Here is a 19,363-nt window from a genome sequence, read left to right on the forward strand (position 1 = left end):
CTATGTCTTCAACAGATTTCATTTACAGGCAGTTTGGTATTAAAGAAAACATTTTCTAAGAGGGAAAACGGAATCATTGATAAATGTTGAAAAGGAGAGCTCAAAACACTACGAAGTAAACCAAAGACTACATTTTGCCATACTTCCTGCTTACAGTTATGGATAAGTAATAAAAAAAAGAAAAATGAATCTTTTCCTTTCGGGTCAAAAGACACTCTCAATCCACTATCTAATGGAACTGATAATTTTTTTTAAAAAAAGTGATGAATGTTCAAAGAAACAAATAGGAAACTAGGAAAATATTTTATGCATGAGTCTGATCCTTGGCAGCCCTGAGCTTCTTTTGCATGCCAGGGTTCATGAGGGAGAATATGGATTGTTTCTTTGGTTTGGAGCCGAAGATAAATGACCAGAGAGGAACCCTGGCTCGATTTTCTGACTGTCTTAGGTTTCCACTTTCTTGTCTCTTTGAAGTTGACAACTCAAATCGATCATTCAACTTTACAAGTGCCTTTTCAACTTCAAGTGAAAGAGATGTTGCAATATCTAGACCTGTTTGAAGTTCATCAGCAACCTTATTGTTTTCCTGTTTCATGTTCAAAGCCTCACCTTGGAACTTGGAGGCTTGATAGCTTGTGAACCTGAGATCATCATCTTCAGCACTGGATTTCAATGCATTTGTTATCTCCTCTTGGATAACACATAAAGACGAGAATCTACGTTGTAGTTCTTCTTTCAGTAAGGCACATTCTTCCAGCCAGATTGTTATTTCAGTTTGGATCTCTGTCAGGTGTTTGTAAATCGGCCGTGCATCTGATTTTAAACATTGCGCTGAAGTTCCACTACCTTCTGAAGACTTCCCTTTTTTGTCAAGTTTTGATGCCTCGAATTGCAAATCTTTAATAGTGGTTTCAAACCTATGCATCTCGGCATAAGTTGTACTGATTGTTAACCAGAAAGTTAAGTTCTCTTCTAGAATTTCATCCATACTGAATCTGAACTTCTCTTCAATAGCTGATATAGATGAAGGTTCATCAATTTTTAGAAGTTTCTCAATGTCACGTTCTTCTTGTTCTTGTGGCAGAGATGAAGTTGAGTCAGCCAAGTCCGCATTTCCCTCCAAGGTTTTCTGGAAAAGACTAAGTTTCTGATGTAAAATTCTTATCTCTTGGTCTTTCATGGAATTAGATGTCTTCGGTTCATTCAACTGCGACTTCAAGCAAGAATCCGAGTGGTTGTCTAGATTTCTGTTCTCTATTTCGGTGAGCCTCTTCTTCACATCTTTGTAATTCCGAAGAGTATTAGTGTACTCATTTAGAAGAGCTTTTTCTCTATCTTGCATTCCATTCAAAAACATTTGCCGCCAATCAGGTTCGTCATCTGGTGTCGTTGCATGCTTTTTGTGATCAACTTCAAGAGTACTCTCTGTCTTAGACGAACCTTGCTCTACATCATTTCCTTGCAGTTTCTCAAAACTCTCTGAAGAATGATTTTAGGAAGTTGTAATTGTACTCATAGCAACTGTGTCTTTTCCATCACTATTTCCAGGATTAAGAGTCTTCTCATGTTCTTTCAAGTTTTTCGGAGGGTTGTTTTCCACTTCGGTTGCCCCTTCCATTTTTGAGGTACTAGGGACCTCAAGTGTATTTCCTGTGTGTACACCATTTTGTGGTGAACCAGTTACCTTGAACTTGTCATCTGATGTTACCTCATTTTCTAAATAATTGGCAATCTTAAGCTCTTCATCTGAATTTACTGCATCTTCTAACAAACCATTATGTTCCTTTTCGGACTTCTTTACATCATTCAGCAAGACATTGTCTTGATTCAATGGAACTTTCCCTTCAGGTTCATGTTTTGATTCAGCCTGGCCTGATGAATTCTTATGTATCTGCAATGACTCTGCAACCTTAATCTCCTCATTTAGCTGCTCCTTATCTGAATTTACTGCATCTTCTAACAAACCATTATGTTCCTTTTCGGACTTCTTTACATCATTCAGTAAGACATTGTCATTGTCTTGATTCAATGGAACTTTCCCTTCAGGTTCATGTTTTGATTCAGCCTGGCCTGATGAATTCTTTTGCATCTGCAACCTTAATCTCCTCATTTGGCTGCTCCTTATTTGAATTTACTGCATCTTCTAACAAACCATTAGGTTCCTCTTCTGACTTCTTTACATCATTCAGTAAGACATTGTCTTGATTCAATGGAACTTCGCCTTCAGGTTCATGTTTTGATTCAGCTTAAGATTGATGACTGGGATTTCTGGTGAAAGGGAATATGTTAGGAAGGGTAAGATAACCAAGATGGTCGTGTTTGAGTTAACTGATGCTAGGTATAATTGAATTCTTTTAATCGGCTACTTATGTTGTGTTGTGATACTTTTAGTCGTTGTGTCTGTTATATGGTTTTATCGTAGATGTTTTGACATGAGTTTACATTCATGTTATGTTAAATAGTGGGAAACGTGAATGTGCTTTGTTCGGGGACTATGTTGATTAGCTAAATAACAAAATGAGAAAGACTGGTGAAGGATTCCCTGTTGACTGTTGTGGTGATCCAATTTGCTAAAGTTGAGATTTTTAGAGGTAATATTGATTGACACCATTAAAGTATGTGTTCTTTGGAATTTACTTATGTTAACGTTCTTTTTGTTTGCTGTGTAGATCAAGCTTCTATTCAAAATGTCGTCAACACTACTAAGATATTAATAAATCCTGATATCCCTGAGGCTATTGAATTTAGGAATAGGTTTGTAATATATATTTGTGGTTTCTTTGTTCTGTTTTTGGTTTTCAATTGTATCATCAGTAATGAAAAAAATTCATATTCGCAGCATTGCTGTCCATGGCATTGAGGTGGAAACAAAAGTACCTGTTATCGGTGGAAGTGCTAAACCTTCAATGGATGAAGATTTTCTGCGTATGTATCCCAGAAAGAAAGTGTCCGAGCTTGCTGATATGGAAGAAGATGGTATCTTCGCTGTCTATGGGGTTGTTACCTCAATTGTCGAAGGGGAGGATTGGTGGTATCCCGCGTGTAAGTGCCATAGATCTGTCGTTCCTGATTCTGGGCCATACTTTTGCAATGGATGCTCCAAACACGTGTTTCACATTGTGCCAAGGTACTTTATATTAGATATTAAACATAAACACCCTGATGTTGTTTTTGTTTTTCTGACAGTTTATAAGCTTATGGTTCAAATTATGTTTTGCGTTATAGGTTCAAAACGAAGGTCGAAGTCTCTGATGGTGATGCTGCTTCTGTGTTTGTTATATTTGATTCAAACATGAGTTATATCATGGAGAAATTGTGTGCTGATTTTGTTGGAAAAGCAAAGGAATATTTCATTGTTATAAGTCTTCCTATGCCTAATGATTTATAGTTGTGATGTTGAAATCTTCTCCTGCGCAGGTATGCAATGATAAGTCACACCCTGCTGAATTTCAGGGACTGGTTGGTAAGATGTTATTTATCATTGAGAAGGGAATGAAGCATATGAAAATCTTTGACGGGGCCTTTAGGGTTAAATGTGTGTGCTCCGATTCTAAAATTATTGAGACTTTTTGTGTTAAAGGCCCATGTTTTACTCCCATTAAGGTAAACCATGTTTGAGTTAATTTTGTAAATTTAGATATGCTATCATGTGTTTGTCTCTGTTCATATTCTGTTATTATAAGCTGATATTCGTTGTTATTGTAGACTATGTCGGAAGTTATTGATGTTGACACCGACAATAGTGATGATGAATTCGTGGAAGATTCTCAACCTCTTGCATTTGATGGAGTTATCATTGCATAAGTACGTGTTGTTTGGAATTTACTTATATTAACGTTAAGAGGAACTTGTCGGACGCGTTTGATGGAGTTGCCAAGCTTGAGGGCATTAAAACCTTGAAGCGCGTTAAAATTGAGAAAGAATAGTGAAAATTGCTTTTTAGACCCTCCTATTATACTTCCAGGCCCCCCGTCTTGACCAATTTGCCCTTAAAAACCATTTTGGTACCTGCAATACGAAACAAGACTATTTTGGTACGTAACTACCGAAATGGTGGAAACGCTACAAAAAAATAACGTGATTAATTGCGGGGATTTTAAACCTATTTTGGGGGGTTCTATGTCATACTTGCGGGGGTTTTAAGCAACTGTGGTATGTTGTGTTCTTACTGCACTAATTTTGAGGAGGTTCCAAACCCCCGCAAAAGATGCAAAATAAATCAAACATTCTCCAGCACTAGATTAGCGCTAGATGTGGAAACATAAAAGTCATGGGTACCAAAATTGATTAATTTCGGTTTGCATCTACTGAAATGAACTTTTGATCAATGTTTTTCTTTCACTTCTTGGTCTTATCCTAGCATCTATGTTGTGCCCAATTGTACAACTCAAAATAAGGAGGAAAAAAGGAACAACCAAAATACAGGAAAAACACAACACCAGAAGAAAAACCACAGAAGGGGGGAGCATCAAAACCACTCCTAACCACCTCGTTATGCCGTACCAAATATTAGCAGCAAGCCTGCAATGTAAAAAAGATGCTGCGACGACTCCAAAACAACATCACACATGGGGAAAGCAGCCTCGTCAACACGGATTACATCTCGGCGACTGAGATTTGCTCTAGTAGGTACTCTATCCAACAATACTTGCCAAGACAAGGCACTCACCTTAGACGGAACACCACTCTTCCAAATATACTTAAAAACAAAAGAATCCAGCCGGGACAAAGGATTGTTTATCAGAATTGTATTTTCTAAATAAACAAACACAGATTTCACCGAAATAAACAAAGCATCAGCTAACTAAAGTTAGGAACAAACCAAAATTTAACTCATTGTGTCTCCACTCCTTCACGCTATCATCTTTTCAAACAGATGATTGGCTCCTCATTCCATTCATAATTGGCTCCTCATTCCATTCATAAAACAAGCATGTTGCGGCTTTCGATCTTCAAATCCATCATTTCCAAGAGGCAACTTTAATTTCATCCACCAGACCAGTAATATCATAAACTCCATTATCAAAGATCATTCTGTTTTGATGTCTCCATATTGACCAGATAACAGCACTACAAATCATAACCATACCTTGACGCAACAATTTATTCCCTGGAGTTGCAACAAAAACTATCCACTACAGAACATAACAGTTTACATTCAAACAACAAGCAGAACTACCTCAGTAAAACAAAGATCATCCGCACCAATCAATCAATCAATCTCATATGATTAATAAGGAATAGAAACGAATTGAAGCGTAAGATCAGAACCGAATTGAAACCGAATCCAAGCTGAATCGAAACATTTTCGGTAGATACGAACCAAATTGAAGCGTTTTCGGTAGACCGAAGCTGAATCGAAGCATTTTCGGTAAATAAGAACCGAATCGAAGCGTTTTGGTAGATAGAAACCGGATCTAAGGAAGATAGGATCTAAGGAAGATGAAGATGAACAACAACTACAGCAGGGTGAACAACAACTACAGCAGGGTGAACAACAACAACAAATCGAGGATGAAAGGAATTGATTTTCTTTGCAGGGTGACAACAATAACGACAACTCTGTTTTGTTTGCAAGAAATTGATTTCTGTTTAGCATTTTCGGTATCTATGCGAAATTAAGCGATTTTGGGTTCTACAACCCGAATTCAAGTTATTGGGGGGCATGAGGCCAAATCCAGGGATATTTTGGGATTTTTGGGGGGCCTAGAACAATCTCGGGGGGCCTAAAGAGAAATTTTCAATGATTACTTAGTTATCCAAAGATTTTGGGCTCTTGCCGGAAAATAAATAGCCCAACAAATATATTTTTTGGGTTGGGCCAAGAAAAAAACCTATAGAGAAATTTGAATTTTTCTCTTCCCAGCCTCTGTCCGTATTTCTTTTCTACCCCTCAATTTTTTATTTTTGCACTTGAATAATATTTCGGAACGCATTCTCCGAATTTTTTTGTCTTGAAAAAAACTTCGGGATGTGTTTATGTTGGTAAGTTTTAGTTTTCTCTTTTCAATTTATTGTTCTAAAGGGTAGTTTAGTCATTTTGTAAGTTTTAGGGTGGGAGGGACATGTAGAGGCGTGACAGGAGATTCTTCATTTTCTTATAACTAGGCATTTAAAAGAATACAATATTTATGGTGTCCGAATGTGTATCTACAAATAAAAACTATTAGAATTGAAAGTTGGACAATCTTATAAAATCGGTTTGAACGGTGAGAATTGTCGATTCTTTATAAATTTATATTCAAACCATCTCACATCTGATTTGCAACTTCTTAACAACATATAATTTATATGTATTGATGTGTATTTTTACAAATAATATACAATTTTTTGAGGTGGAAAGAGTTAGGCAAAAAAATCAATGCATGCATAACTCAACGGTTAATTTTTCATTTCAAGAACCGTGTATGATTACCTTATAAAAACAAACTTTTTGTTTTATGATTAGGAAAACGGTTAATACATAATGTTAGAATCTATTATTGGTTATATGAAACATAATATGGAATCATCATCATCACCTTCCCATTTCTCTTCTTCTTCAATCTTCCTTTCACCTTCTTCAGCCAACACTTTGCTTCAACAAACTCATGTTACTTTATGGATTTTACGTCTATCTATGGTATTTTTCCCCTTCTTTCAAATTATTTGGTTAAATATTCTAAGCCCATAATTTCATTGCAAGAAATGTATATGTATTATTCTATGTTATGTTGAATGTAACCTAATCAAATGAAATGAAAAATTAAATCTATTGTACATGCATGTTGTATTTATTATTATTATTATTATTATTATTATTATTATTATTATTATTATTAAAGATGATATATTTTTTTAGGTGATGTTACCCGACAAACATTATGATAAGTTTGAATCAATCAACCCTAAAAGTGGATTATGAAGATTTAATATACATGTTTGCCCTATAATGAAAGATTTATGTAGCATTGATGATTATTGTAATTACTAGTATATTTATTTATGATAAACTTTGTTACCTTCCCATAAGCTTATGCCAAATCAATCAAGTATCAATATATAACTAATGCAATTTAGATGTGCATTGAAAAGTTATTTAGATGAGAATATCTTTCACACATGTTATTGATAATATATAGTTTGCCACTAATATTTTTCAAATGATGAAATTTGTGTAATATATCCTCAAATTTAATTACTTAAAATTATGTTTCATAACATCTAATATTTGGTACTTTTAGGATTTATTCAATCTCTTTGTCTATTTTTTATGCACAGGTAATAAAAAGGTTTATTGAATGTCACATTTGTAAAAGAGAAAACAATGAATAATGTATATGAAGAGCTAGATGAAGCTAAAAATGAAATTGAAACACTCAAAGTAGAACTTAGAGGCAAGACAAGTTCATTTAAGAACTTGAAAAGTTCTCATGATGCAAAAGTCAATATAATAGAAGAAGCTCTTTCCAAAGTTGAGAAGCTTGAACAAGAATTGCACGAAAAAGCGCATGAATTCACTTACTCAGAGCAATTACATGAATATCACAACTCAAATTTGAGTCCGGTGGAGCGCAGAGAGCAACAACGAACTAATAATCGGTTAAAACAGTTTAAGCCATGTACAAAGGAATGTGAGTTGGAAAAATCTACATTGCTTGATGAAATTTTCTTATTGAAATCAAAGTTAGATTCTCAAGTTATAATATCACAAGATCTACAATATCAATTACAAATGTGTAAACAATTACTTGCACATGAAGAAAGCCAGAGAAAGTCTTTGGAAGTTGAAGTTTTAGACTTGAAATTACAAATTGAATTTGTAAATTCTCAGAAAGACGAAGATGTTGACGATCTTACACATGCATTGAAATACTCAAATGAGGAGTTAGAGCAAGAAAATCATCAATTAAGGAAGTCTTTAAGAGAATTTCAGGAATCTCACGAAGCGAAAGCTTCATATTCTCTTTCGACGTTGCGATCAAATCTTAGAGGTTTGGAACAAACTCACAAAGAGTGTGTCTCGATTTTTCAAACTAGACAAGCTGGCTGGAGTTTTAAGCTAGAACAAATGTCAGAAAATATCGAAAACTATCGGTATGCATTAGAAACTAAAGCTACAACAATAGAAAAGCTCGAAACGGAGTTGGAATGTTCTGATTCTTCTAATATTGAGCTGATGTTGTTGAATGAGGAGATGTATGTGATGTTACTAGTCTTAAAAGAAGGGATTTATGAATACAATGAAGTACAACAATCGGTGAATAATGAACGCAATTACCACAAGGTAATGCTTGAAGAATCGACAAAGTGTCGAACCAAAATTGATTTGAAAGAACAACATAGGGGAGTCTATGGTGGTTTAGAAAAACCAAACATTGAATTGGATGGGGAAACATATGAAATAAGTGAAATAGAGTTCGAATTACAAATGTGGAAATCGGTGGTTGAAAGTTTGAGGAATGATCTCGAAGAAAATCGTGTAATACGAAAAGCACTTGAAAAATCACTACTTACACAAGTAGATTTTAGTGAAAGCCTCAAGCAAGAGAAAGATAGCTTGGATAATAAGTTAGAAGCAAAAGAAAATGAAATAGATTATTTGCAACTACATGTTTTTGTATTGGAGCATGAACTAAAAGCAAGGGAAACAAAAACTTATGAACAAGAACCATTTAGAAGAGAGTTTGAGAGAGAGAATCATATAAAGAGAAAAAATATGGCAACAAATGAACTCATGCGACATGTTACTTCATTGGAAAAGAAATTCACTACTTCATTGATACCTTTTAATTCACAATTAGATGAGAAACATGCTGAAATTATTCTAGTACAAGAAATTTGTGATAAGTTATCAGAAGCTGAGGCTTTAGCTATTATTGAATTTGAAGAGAAGAAATTGATGATGGAAGAACTTGAGGATGATATTAATGACATGGAGGATAAACTAAAATTGCAAGAAGAGAATTTGAATCAATTGAAACAACTTGCATTGGATATTGAAATGAAAATAGATTCCAAACAGTTAAGAATAAAGGAGTTGAATGATCAAATGGAGAATAAGCTAAGAGGCTCAGATGTTTTGCTTCAAAAAATCAAGATGGAGAATGAAAGTTTGCTTGAAAATGGTGCAAGATTATCACTAGAAAAGGAAACTTTGTTGGGTTTTGTTATGGAATTAGGTGATAAAATGAGTGATTACGCAGCTGCAGATACTAATCTCGCTGATGTGTGGAGAAATTCGGTTCAATCTTTTGAGAAAGATTGTGTAGGAGAAACGAATTTTAAAAATGATGATGGATTGTTTGTAAAAGAGAATATGATAGTACATTCTCCTACAAGGTTAAATAAATCTATTTCTCTGATTTAGTCATCATCATCTAAGGAACTCAACAATAAGAATTGAATGTGTATAGATTATATTAGCAAAAAGGTCATGTAGATGTAGATAGTTGTAAGTATGATAATTTCATTAGAATGTATAATATGGAATTTATTTTGTTTTAGATTGTGTATTATTTTTATGTGTTTCAATGCAATTTTGAGTTTCTTTTATAATCAACAAATATTCTTCATCCCTAAGTGATTTATAGAAGTAGCCCATACAAATCAACGTCTTACAAATTATAATCATTTTATCCTTCATTTATGGTTACTTATTGGTTAGCTAATTTCAAATTAAATTCTCTATTTTTATGGATTCTTTTGTTTCTTGTATAAATTTTTCTTACAAAATAATAACAATGTTGATTCATCCAACTTTCAAATGAACTTAGCTTAAAATAAAATACTTCTAACATATGATAATGGAGTTACAGGATGGGGATGGTGCCTTCGTGATCACCGAATGTGTTTTATACTTGCAGTTGCAGGAACTAATTTCATTCAAGGAAGATTGAGCACATTGGAAAGAGAAGCAATGACACTAAAAGAAGTAATGATCAAAGGGTTTTCTCGTATCATATTTGAAGTGATTCAAATTTTGTTTTTTTAAGAAGATAAATTAGCCCCTCAAATTGACACTAGAGAGAATCGAACCTGAGACTTGATTCAAAAATTGTTGTAGAGGTTATCTCCAGGGCCGGCCCTGTGGGTGTGCAAGGTGAGCCACCGCACAAGGCCTCAAACATTTAGGGCCTTTAATTGTTTATATCGGTCTATTAAAAAATTTATATATGTAAAAAAATTAATGACTTTGTTACTACTAAAAATATTTTATAACTCAAAAAATAAATTATTTAATAAATACACTCTTAATTTTATAAATAACTTGCGGTTGATTGTAAAAAAAGAAGCAACATTACAGAAAAGTTTTTTTTTCCTAAGAAAATGTAAAGTTGATAATGATATTAGATTGAAGGTGTATTTTAATGTCATTGATTAAAATATGTCGCTTTTAGATGTTATTTACTATGATGACTATTTTTTATGTTATTTATGATTTAAATAGAGAATGACTTTTAAAAAAAATTATATTTTTGTTAAAGATCTATTTTAAATTTTCAAACAGAGCCTCCAAATTCTCGGGACCGGTCCTTGTTATCTCATCTAGGCAAGTTGGCCTGTATTATTGTTAGCTTCAAATTTTAAGGTCAAGTTTGTTAAGCGACAAACGAATAACATTGCTCACCACTTAACAAGAGCGACGTATTCCATAACTAATCAATTCCTCATTATATATACCGTAATGAACCCTATTTAATAAATATAATGAATTAATTTTATTATTGTAAAAAAAATCATGATAATGATTGTTTGTATTAACCTATTCTCAAAAGAAAAACAATAGTTTGGTCAAAAAAAAAAAACAATAGTTTGGCATAAGAAAAATATGTGGAAAAAATAATTGGTGTAGAAGACAGTTCAGAAACGTGAATGTTTGAAGAAGACACGTGGAAATCAAATCCATGGCTGACACAACACAACACAACACAACATTATGGATATTCTGGCGCACAAATGAAACACTTTCGGTCGGGTCCACAACTAATAATAATAATATTTTTCAATTTATTATTTTATAATAATAATAATAATTACTTTAAATAAATAAAAATAAAAATAAAAAGATTATTATGTTTTTTTGTTGTTCTATGCTTTTTGCATTTGCATTTCGCCTCGTAGAAGCAGATAGACGAAAAATCCATTGTTGAGGTTAGAAACTCTTTGAAATATTTAGAGTCTTGTTTTTCTTCTTCATCTTCATCTTCATTACAGGTAATTAATCAATTCTATAAACTTTACCGAATTTCAATTATTTTATTGCAATTTTACCTTAAATTTACATATTCGCTGTTTCATTCAATTCATATGCTTCTCTGCTATAACCTAATTTTAATGTTTAAGTCATCAAATCAAATTGTTCAATTTTGAGGTTAAGTTAAGTTTTTTAGTTGTATAAGAATTTTAATGTATGTATGTATGTATGTATGTATGTGCCCCCCAAATGTTAGAGACAATTAGAAAATTTTCATTGTTGTTGATTGAAGATTGCGTAAAATAACAGTTTGTTCAAATTCCGCTATGTTACGACGATCGGCCTAAGTTTTGACTAGTCATCATCGGTTTACCCACTTGCTGAGTGTTATAGGGCTGCCACAAGGTTATAATTGTTATTTGACAACACTTTGTACTAATTAGTGTATTGCAGAACAATATCTGTTGGTTCAAATTTCGCTACACTAAATAGTGCTATTTGACAATACTAGATTTATTTAGGTTTCTATTCCGTGTTGTGAACTCGCGATCCATCAAGAGCTAGTTTAAGATCTTTTGGAGTTACTGTTTTGTGTGTGTGTGTGTGTAGAATTAAGGCTGAGTGAAGTTTACATGTTTGAAATCCTTAACCTTTCGGATGCTTTGCGTGATTAATATCAGTTTTGCTGCAGGAAACTGAGTTGAAAGATTGTTAAAGTCTATCTGCAACAGAATATCTCTATAGAGTATAGACTGCTGAGTTGAATTGTATTCAAAGTCTGCAATATTACGTGGCGATTTATCTTGATACAATAATGGCTCTTCCTGGTTCCCTGCAACTGTCTCATGGATTGGGACTTTGCAGGAACCTGAGCTCCAATAAAGATATGGTACTAGAACTATCTTCAGTTCCACATTCTTTGTGCAGGGTTTGGTTTTGCATATTTCTCACTTTTTTTACCACTTTATGGTTTACAGAGGGTAAAGGGGAGATGCAAGTTACAGTTGTTCAATGCATGTCCTTCATATCCAGTTTCGGTACGTTCTTAAAAACTTTGAGATTTGGTCAGGTTGCTTACTTTTTATTCAACGTGTAATTGGTGTTCCAAAATATTTGTGGTTTTGTTGTGAAACTGTAACTTGGCATGCAACTGATCATTTTTTTTCGAATTACTGACTTCTTAGTACTTTTTTTATTCAATAGACAAATGTTAGTTATGTTAGTGTTTTAACTTTTAAGGGTTTGAACCTTGGACTTCTTGGTACTGTTTGATTTTGATTATACGCTATATTTGTTTTTCGTCATTTATTTGTCTCAGCTAATCTTTTAGCTATTAGATGTGATCCATGATACACCTATCAATAAAGGGTATTATGTGTAGCTGATGGGATAATGAGTCTTGAGCGCCCAACGATTGGGTTGAACAGGATTCCAAGATTCAGTATTCCGTCACTAGCATAAAATTTCATAGCGATGAATGAAACGTTCAGCATTCTGCTAGTATCCTTAATATTGTCATTGACAATTTGTCAAGCAATAATGTTAATGTGCTAATTATATGCCTGTATTTAATGATGGTTGAATATTGATAATGTATGTAGTATTAATATTAATGATTAGATGAATAAGTAATGCCTTTTCAAAAGAAATTGCATTACTAGAAAGTGACTGTTAGACAATCTTCCATTGCAGTTCATGAAACATGACTATAGGGGTCTCCAACACCTCCGTCATATAAACAGGTCAACAAATAGATTGTCTTGCAGATCCCGCTCTTTTAAATGTCATTGTTTCTTAGTGCCAGGCCAACACATTCCTGCCGTTAAGGTGGCTACTACAGTGCTAACAAGGTGAATTTTGTGATTTTGCAGCCATCAAGCGTACAAATTTAAGTGCTCTTTTTTTTTATTGATATACACTAACATATTTTTCTGCAGGTGCTGTAATGTGTTACAAAATAGTCCAGTCGTTGTAAAGTTGATTCCTGCTGTTGGCATTATCATTTTTGCAGTATGGGGTGTTGGTCCATTAATGTTTCAGACAAGGAAACTATTTTTTCAGGTTTTAGCAATTGTTCTATTATTCCAGCTTTGTACTACCAGATTCAATGCTTTTGACATGTAAGTCTAATAGTATACACTGTATTCTGCAGAAGAGTGATAATAGCTGGAAAAAAAGTACCACTCATTACATAGTTACTTCATATCTTCGACCATTACTGTTATGGACTGGAGCCATACTTATTTGCAGGTTTCACTATTACAAAATAATAACTTTATATGATGATGAATGAATTATATCATTTTCTGATTATTCACATGCTAAATTGTTTGCTAATTGCAGAGCATTTGAGCCAGTAATTCTACCTACAGAAACTAGCCAGGCTGTTAAGGAACGACTTCTGAGTTTCGTTAAATCATTGTCGACTGTAGTGGCTTTTGCCTATTGTTTATCAAGGTGTGCCTATTTCATTACCTCTTTCAGAGTATCTCTTGAAATTGTAGAATCATTTGGTCACTTAGTGGTACTCGAATACTCGTAGTTAATTAAGCTATTTGGGATTTTCCCTTTTCATGAGAAGACTCGACTGATTTTCTATTATTTTCACAAGTTGTGACATCGTCATATTTTTTGCTTAACAGCTTTTTTTTGCTTTAATGAACAATTTTTCTGACTGTTTTCAAGACACATCATTATTGTAGCAGTGCTTATAAAGTCTTGCTTCATAAACTAATTGTGTTCTACTCTTATGCAGTGTAATTCAACAAGCACAGAAATTTGTAACAGAGAATGCAGATACAAGCGACACAAGAAATGTTGGTACCTTTTCTCTATGTAAATATATGCAAATTGCAACTAATTTCACCACATTTAATGATGTCATTCCTGAAATTCCATTCAATTAATATATATTTTATTTTTTAGTATCATTTTTATTCCATGGAACAAGTTCTCATAAAACGGCAGTTCAGAATATACTATTACTTTTTTTGTTACATTAAGAAATTTAATTTCAGTTAACTTGACCTTAGGTATTTTTTCTTATAATCAAGACCAGATGAAGTAACAGTGGGTATTTGTTTCGGTTTCTAGATTTACCATTTCTCCCTATCAATATATATTACAGATAGTGACTATTAGGAATTCACTAGATTAATTTTAACTCAGAAAGAAAAGCATGTAGAACTGGAAGGACTTGAATATAATACATGACAGCTCCCAGCTCCACGTATAGGAGCTAAAGTAATTCATTGTGGCTGCATATGTGTTTAGATGAGATATCTTTATAGAAGGCTAGTAGCTTAGCAACTACTGTGCATTGAAGATAATAATTGTAAAAACTTGGCTTTCAATTAATCGCTTGATTGTTAGTTCTGGTTCAATTTCAAATGTATAATGAATGCTCTGTTTTTGTCAGATGGGATTCCAATTTGCAGGCAAAGCTGTTTATTCTGCAGTATGGATTGCTGCCTTTTCATTGTTTATGGAATTGCTAGGCTTCTCTACCCAGAAATGGGTTACAGCAGGAGGTTTTGGGACAGTTTTGTTGACTCTTGCTGGTCGTGAGGTTTCTGATTTATCGTTGCTTATAATCTTCCCCACTCTCTTGTCTTTCACTGTTTTAGTGGCAGTTATGATATTGTGGAACTTATTAACATTGAATATTATCTGTTTAGATATTTACAAACTTCCTTTCAAGCGCGATGATTCATGCAACTCGGCCTTTTGTGGTAAATGAATGGATTCAAACGAAGATTGAAGGATATGAGGTTTCTGGCACTGTTGAGGTGTGTTAAGTTGCACCTTTTAACTATTGAATGTGAGAATTATATATTAAACACGTATCATGTTCTGTTTAAATAATAATTTGACAGAGAAATTATACAATATGGTGTAGTGATTTTGAGATCTCTCAATAAGGCATATGTGTTTTCCTGCTATGCAGCATGTTGGCTGGTGGTCTCCAACAATTATACGAGGCGAAGACCGTGAAGCTGTACACATTCCAAACCACAAATTTACGGTGAATGTTGTGCGGAACCTCACTCAAAAAACACATTGGAGAATCAAAACCCACCTAGCCATTAGTCATTTGGATGTAAATAAGATTAATGTAAGAAATAACTTTGTTGTTTATATTGAATTCGCTTTTCACCAATATTGTGTGTTTTATGATATATTTCCCCATGACAAATGGTTTAATGCTTCTGCAGATCATTGTTGCTGACATGCGGAAAGTATTAGCCAAAAATCCTCAAGTTGAGCAGCAGAGGTTGCACAGGAGAGTATTTCTTGACAATATAAACCCTGAAAATCAGGCTCTTATGGTATGTATGAACTGGTTAGACCGTTATTGTATCTTGCAATTAATGATTCTGTGCTAAATAACTGGGATCTTAAATGAGAATAATTCCTTATTCCTCTTTCTAGAAATTTTTAGCCACAGTACATGGTTGTGCCATAAACAACAGACGAAAAATCTCTTGTTTATTAGATTGAGGTAGCTCTTTCAGATAAGGACAGAATCATGTGTGTAATTAATCTGCTGCTTACCTTTCGACTTGAGTGCTTTCAGTATTTATGTTTTGAATAATATATCCCTAGATTTCATTAGTCAGCAATTGACCTCTCTTTGGAACTTTGGCTTTCTTCCACGTGTAATGCTTTATACTTAGTTTAATTTTAGTTCCATTTGAGGTTACATCATAAATTTCGTGGTTAAATACTTAAGAGTATTTTTGTTGATACTGTAATCGTTTCGAAAATAGGGTAGATTCAACATTTTCGTCTATAAAACATAAAAACAAAATTATGCATACTTAAGCCAGGTAAGTTGATAATTTGTACAGTTTAGTGTCTAAAGCCTTGTTTAAGTAAAGGAACTTGAATGAGGGAGCTTGAATAAACTTTAGCCCGCCTTAATTATGTTAGCACTGACCAGATTGGGCCTTTAGTTCACATTGGATCACATAAGCCCATCATATGGAGAGTTTACTCTAGGAGGGGTAAAAGAGGAAAACAGGGTGAAATGCAGTAAAAGTGTGATGTGGAGAGTTTGTTGAGACTGTAACCATCTTCCTGGTTAGAAGGAGTGTAGGATGAGGGTTGAGAGGGTACCTTGGAATTTCTGCAAGTTAGTTATGAATAGGAAGCACTGAGCTTCCTATAGGAGCTACGCACTGGGGAGTATTAGGGCTATTTTCCCCAATTCTGTGGACATTCCATTTCATCAATATAATAAACAGTCTCCTTTATTCCATTTCTTGTCTGTTTGCTGGGTTTCTAACAAAGTATATGTTCTGTCTGCACTTGTGTAGATTTACAACTCAAAAGTTGCACCTGTTCCTTCTTTTTTTGTTCTCTCAATCAAATTTGTTTGCATGCATTTGACAGCTTGGAACATTTATTGATCATGATCATGATCAAATCAAACTATTAGTCATATCATTATCAGTGTGCTATCTTGTGATACTTATGTATTTATATATATAACATAATATATTTCTTCTGATTTTCACAGATTCTCATTTCTTGTTTTGTCAAGACCTCACATTTTGAAGAATATTTGTGTGTTAAGGTAAGAATACCTCTTATTTATATGGAATATGCCACTTTTTATGATACTTCCCTCACACAGTCATATCTCTGATAACTTGCAAATGTTAATTGAAGAACTGTTGGAAACTACTGATAAACAGTGATTAATCAGATAAAACAAGTAGAAACTGTTGAAGAACTTTTGAGAATTCCTACAAAATATATTTGAATAGAAACTCATGAATAATCAGGCGATGGGCCCTTCCGCGTGCCACTATGTTGAACCTTGCAATCAACTCTTTTAGTGTTGCATCTTGCTTGCATATTCTATTTTATAGCCACATAGTATATCAGTAGAAGATGGATATACAGTGGAAGATGGCTAGCTTCATATTTGTAGCTTGGATTTGGCTCCTTTGAATGAGTTATAACCATTGATGGAAAATTTAATCATTGAAATTACAATCATATGCATGCAATTTGGGTTTTGATGGTTCGAGGTCAGGGGATTCTGACCCAAATTTACATTTATTATATGTTCAAGAGGAGTGCTAGGAAACACACTCTTTTCAACACTCTAACAATCACTATCTAATTTTGTCAACAAAAAAAATCACTATCTAATGGTTGAAATCATTTGTGGGTCTCTCTCACTTCACTTTGGAAATAGGTCCCACATAAAGTGATGAGACCCACGTGAGTTTCACCCAATTAGAGAGTGATTGTTAGAGTGTGTTTCTAGCAGTCCTCTATGTTCATTCAATATTGGCTATTGATTTGCATTTGAACTTAGGGATTTAAGATATGATTAATTTGGCTGCTATATGTAGGGAGTTGAGTTTCAACTCCAAATTAGATGCTTGAAATCTTCTTAAATAATGTAAAACCAAAGAAGTAAACAATGATGAATTATCTAGTAGCAGTTTCTATTAATTGTTATGATGATGTGGCTAATTTTTCCTAACTGTTGCTTACCAGTTTATATTGTTCTAGAAACTTGTTCTTGTTTGTTGGCTTGACATGATACTCCAAGTATGATTCTAGTTCTGGTCAGCAGCAGTTTATATTGCTCAAGGATTAAGCTGATTTTCCCATCTATTGGATTTTAAAAACAGGAAACTATACTATTGGATCTTCTTAGAGTTATCAGCCATCACCGGGCCCGGCTTGCAACACCAGTTCGTACCATACAGAAAATATATAGTGATGCTGACTTGGACAACATACCGTACGCAGATTCCACATTCAATGGTGCTGGAACAGTATCTAACCGTCCATTATTAGTGATCGAATCACCTTACAAGAACAGTGCAGATGATAAAACGAAAAGTCGAGCAGCACGTGCAACTGTTGATCAAGATAACAAAACAGCTGTGAAAACCAAACTTGATACCAAGACAGACGACAAGGTTGGACCAATAGGAGCACCAGATACCAAGGTTAGAGGAACGCAAGATGAATCTGAGGTGGATGCCAAAGTCATGGCATCTAACTCTGATGCAAATGGAAACTCTAAACCCGATTCTGAAATGGGTGAAAACAAGCCACTCAAATCAAATGTAAACAAGGTAAATGTGGAGGTGCCAACCATGTCTTCTAATTCTACCCCAAAAGTACCTGGTTCCGAAGTAGATAACTCAACCCAGAAGGACATCCATGTCAAACAATCCAAGGGTCAAACCATTAAAAACATCAAACCGAACCTCGACTCTGACAATCTAGTGTCCTCATCAACAAACAACACTGACAAAGGCAGTGGAAATACACAAACAAAACAGCAAGGAGAAAGGAAACCTGCTGCATCCAGGCCTATTCTTGAAGAGAATATAGTACTGGGTGTTGCATTGGAGGGATCAAAGAGGACACTTCCTATTGATGAGGGGATTGACCCTGTGGCAACTCAAGAGGCAAAGGAAATGGCTTCACACCAGGGTGGAAATGGTTCTCCAAAGGCTTCAGATGGGAATGTGAAGTAATGGTAGTTGCTCATAGATGAATATTTAGTTATCAGCACTTTTAAGCACACACTACTGATAGTTTGAACCACATTCCCATCCATCAGAAGCTGTATATATTATCACTTCATGTAATTCACACACCCCTCAAAGGTCTTGAGCTATATTGTAATATTAATTCACTATTTTTGCTGTTTCAGCAATGCATATATTGTGTCAATTGACTACCCATGGATTTATCTTACCAGAAGATAACCCATGATGAGGAATGAGAAAAAAGAATAAAATAAGCATGATCTCCCTTGTTTTTTAATAACATGACACTGATTTGTCATGAAATATAAAAACTTTCTTTACAAGTACTCTTTCATAATTTTTCGATGGCCGGTCTTTTTTTATTATATATCGCTTATTAAGGCAAATTGCACGAATATGGCTTAATTTTGATTATATCACATAAATACATTTATATGATGCGAATTTGAAGAACGAATATAACATAAACAAATTAATTATATGTTCGACTGAGTCTTTACAATTCAAATTATTTCTCCATAATATAACAACTGATTTCTCAGGCAGAATGTTATTTCCAGTAGATGTGTGTTCAGGATCTTTAAAGATTTTCTTAGCTTCCTATGATTAAATGTAACACAACGGTGCAGCTAGAAAATGTCTTGGAATATCCTCACTG

At 34.1% G+C, this 19,363-nt stretch overlaps 3 protein-coding genes and 1 pseudogene across 6 annotated transcripts; 3 read left to right on the forward strand and 1 right to left on the reverse strand.

Annotated features, from left to right (window-relative positions):
* Positions 1-304: 304 nt before the first annotated feature.
* Positions 305-2,448, reverse strand: LOC123904313 (annotated as a pseudogene).
* A 14-nt stretch (positions 2,449-2,462) lies between these two features.
* Positions 2,463-4,267, forward strand: LOC123903806. 3 transcript variants are annotated; one of them, XR_006808181.1, is made up of 5 exons: positions 2,463-2,591; positions 2,670-2,754; positions 2,840-3,127; positions 3,226-3,603; positions 3,706-4,267. XR_006808181.1 is itself a non-coding variant. In XM_045953439.1 (3 exons), the coding sequence occupies exons 1-3, from the start codon at positions 2,618-2,620 to the stop codon at positions 3,386-3,388; spliced, it is 588 nt and encodes a 195-aa protein (XP_045809395.1). In that variant the 5' UTR covers positions 2,591-2,617; the 3' UTR covers positions 3,389-4,267. The 3 variants fall into 3 exon arrangements, 1 of the variants encoding a protein (XP_045809395.1); XR_006808180.1 differs by having other exon boundaries at positions 2,591-2,754; XM_045953439.1 differs by having other exon boundaries at positions 2,591-2,754; positions 3,226-4,267.
* Positions 4,268-7,306: 3,039 nt separating this feature from the next.
* LOC123904314 (uncharacterized protein At4g38062-like) lies at positions 7,307-9,349 on the forward strand. Its single transcript, XM_045953994.1, has one exon. It carries the CDS (start codon positions 7,307-7,309, stop codon positions 9,347-9,349), a length of 2,043 nt encoding a protein of 680 aa, XP_045809950.1.
* Positions 9,350-11,035: 1,686 nt separating this feature from the next.
* On the forward strand, positions 11,036-19,028 carry LOC123903807 (mechanosensitive ion channel protein 2, chloroplastic-like). Of its 2 annotated transcripts, none has more exons than XM_045953441.1 (14): positions 11,036-11,196; positions 11,868-12,065; positions 12,154-12,213; positions 12,869-13,026; positions 13,114-13,237; positions 13,329-13,426; positions 13,520-13,633; positions 13,932-13,992; positions 14,595-14,744; positions 14,854-14,964; positions 15,123-15,290; positions 15,391-15,504; positions 16,698-16,754; positions 17,830-19,028. In XM_045953441.1, exons 2-14 carry the CDS (start codon positions 11,991-11,993, stop codon positions 18,688-18,690), a joined length of 2,151 nt encoding a protein of 716 aa, XP_045809397.1. In that variant the 5' UTR covers positions 11,036-11,196; positions 11,868-11,990; the 3' UTR covers positions 18,691-19,028. The 2 variants fall into 2 exon arrangements, with proteins under 2 accessions (XP_045809397.1, XP_045809398.1); XM_045953442.1 differs by having other exon boundaries at positions 11,048-11,133.
* Positions 19,029-19,363: the final 335 nt, after the last annotated feature.

This window comes from Trifolium pratense, linkage group LG2 (assembly GCF_020283565.1).
Source record: "Trifolium pratense cultivar HEN17-A07 linkage group LG2, ARS_RC_1.1, whole genome shotgun sequence".
NCBI classification, from domain to species: domain Eukaryota; kingdom Viridiplantae; phylum Streptophyta; class Magnoliopsida; order Fabales; family Fabaceae; genus Trifolium; species Trifolium pratense.

What these genes read in the sequence shown, in the direction of transcription:
- LOC123903806 (XM_045953439.1), top strand. Translation starts at nt 2,618, where the DNA reads ATGTGTTCTTTGGAATTTACTTATGTTAACGTTCTTTTTGTTTGCTGT. An exon ending in GCTATTGAATTTAGGAATAG is followed by an intron (nt 2,755 to 2,839) that starts GTTTGTAATATA and finishes TCATATTCGCAG; the next exon opens with CATTGCTGTCCATGGCATTG. An exon ending in GTGTTTCACATTGTGCCAAG is followed by an intron (nt 3,128 to 3,225) that starts GTACTTTATATT and finishes TTTGCGTTATAG; the next exon opens with GTTCAAAACGAAGGTCGAAG.
- LOC123904314 (XM_045953994.1), top strand. Translation starts at nt 7,307, where the DNA reads ATGAATAATGTATATGAAGAGCTAGATGAAGCTAAAAATGAAATTGAA.
- LOC123903807 (XM_045953441.1), top strand. Translation starts at nt 11,991, where the DNA reads ATGGCTCTTCCTGGTTCCCTGCAACTGTCTCATGGATTGGGACTTTGC. An exon ending in TGAGCTCCAATAAAGATATG is followed by an intron (nt 12,066 to 12,153) that starts GTACTAGAACTA and finishes TATGGTTTACAG; the next exon opens with AGGGTAAAGGGGAGATGCAA. An exon ending in CAAGGAAACTATTTTTTCAG is followed by an intron (nt 13,238 to 13,328) that starts GTTTTAGCAATT and finishes TGTATTCTGCAG; the next exon opens with AAGAGTGATAATAGCTGGAA.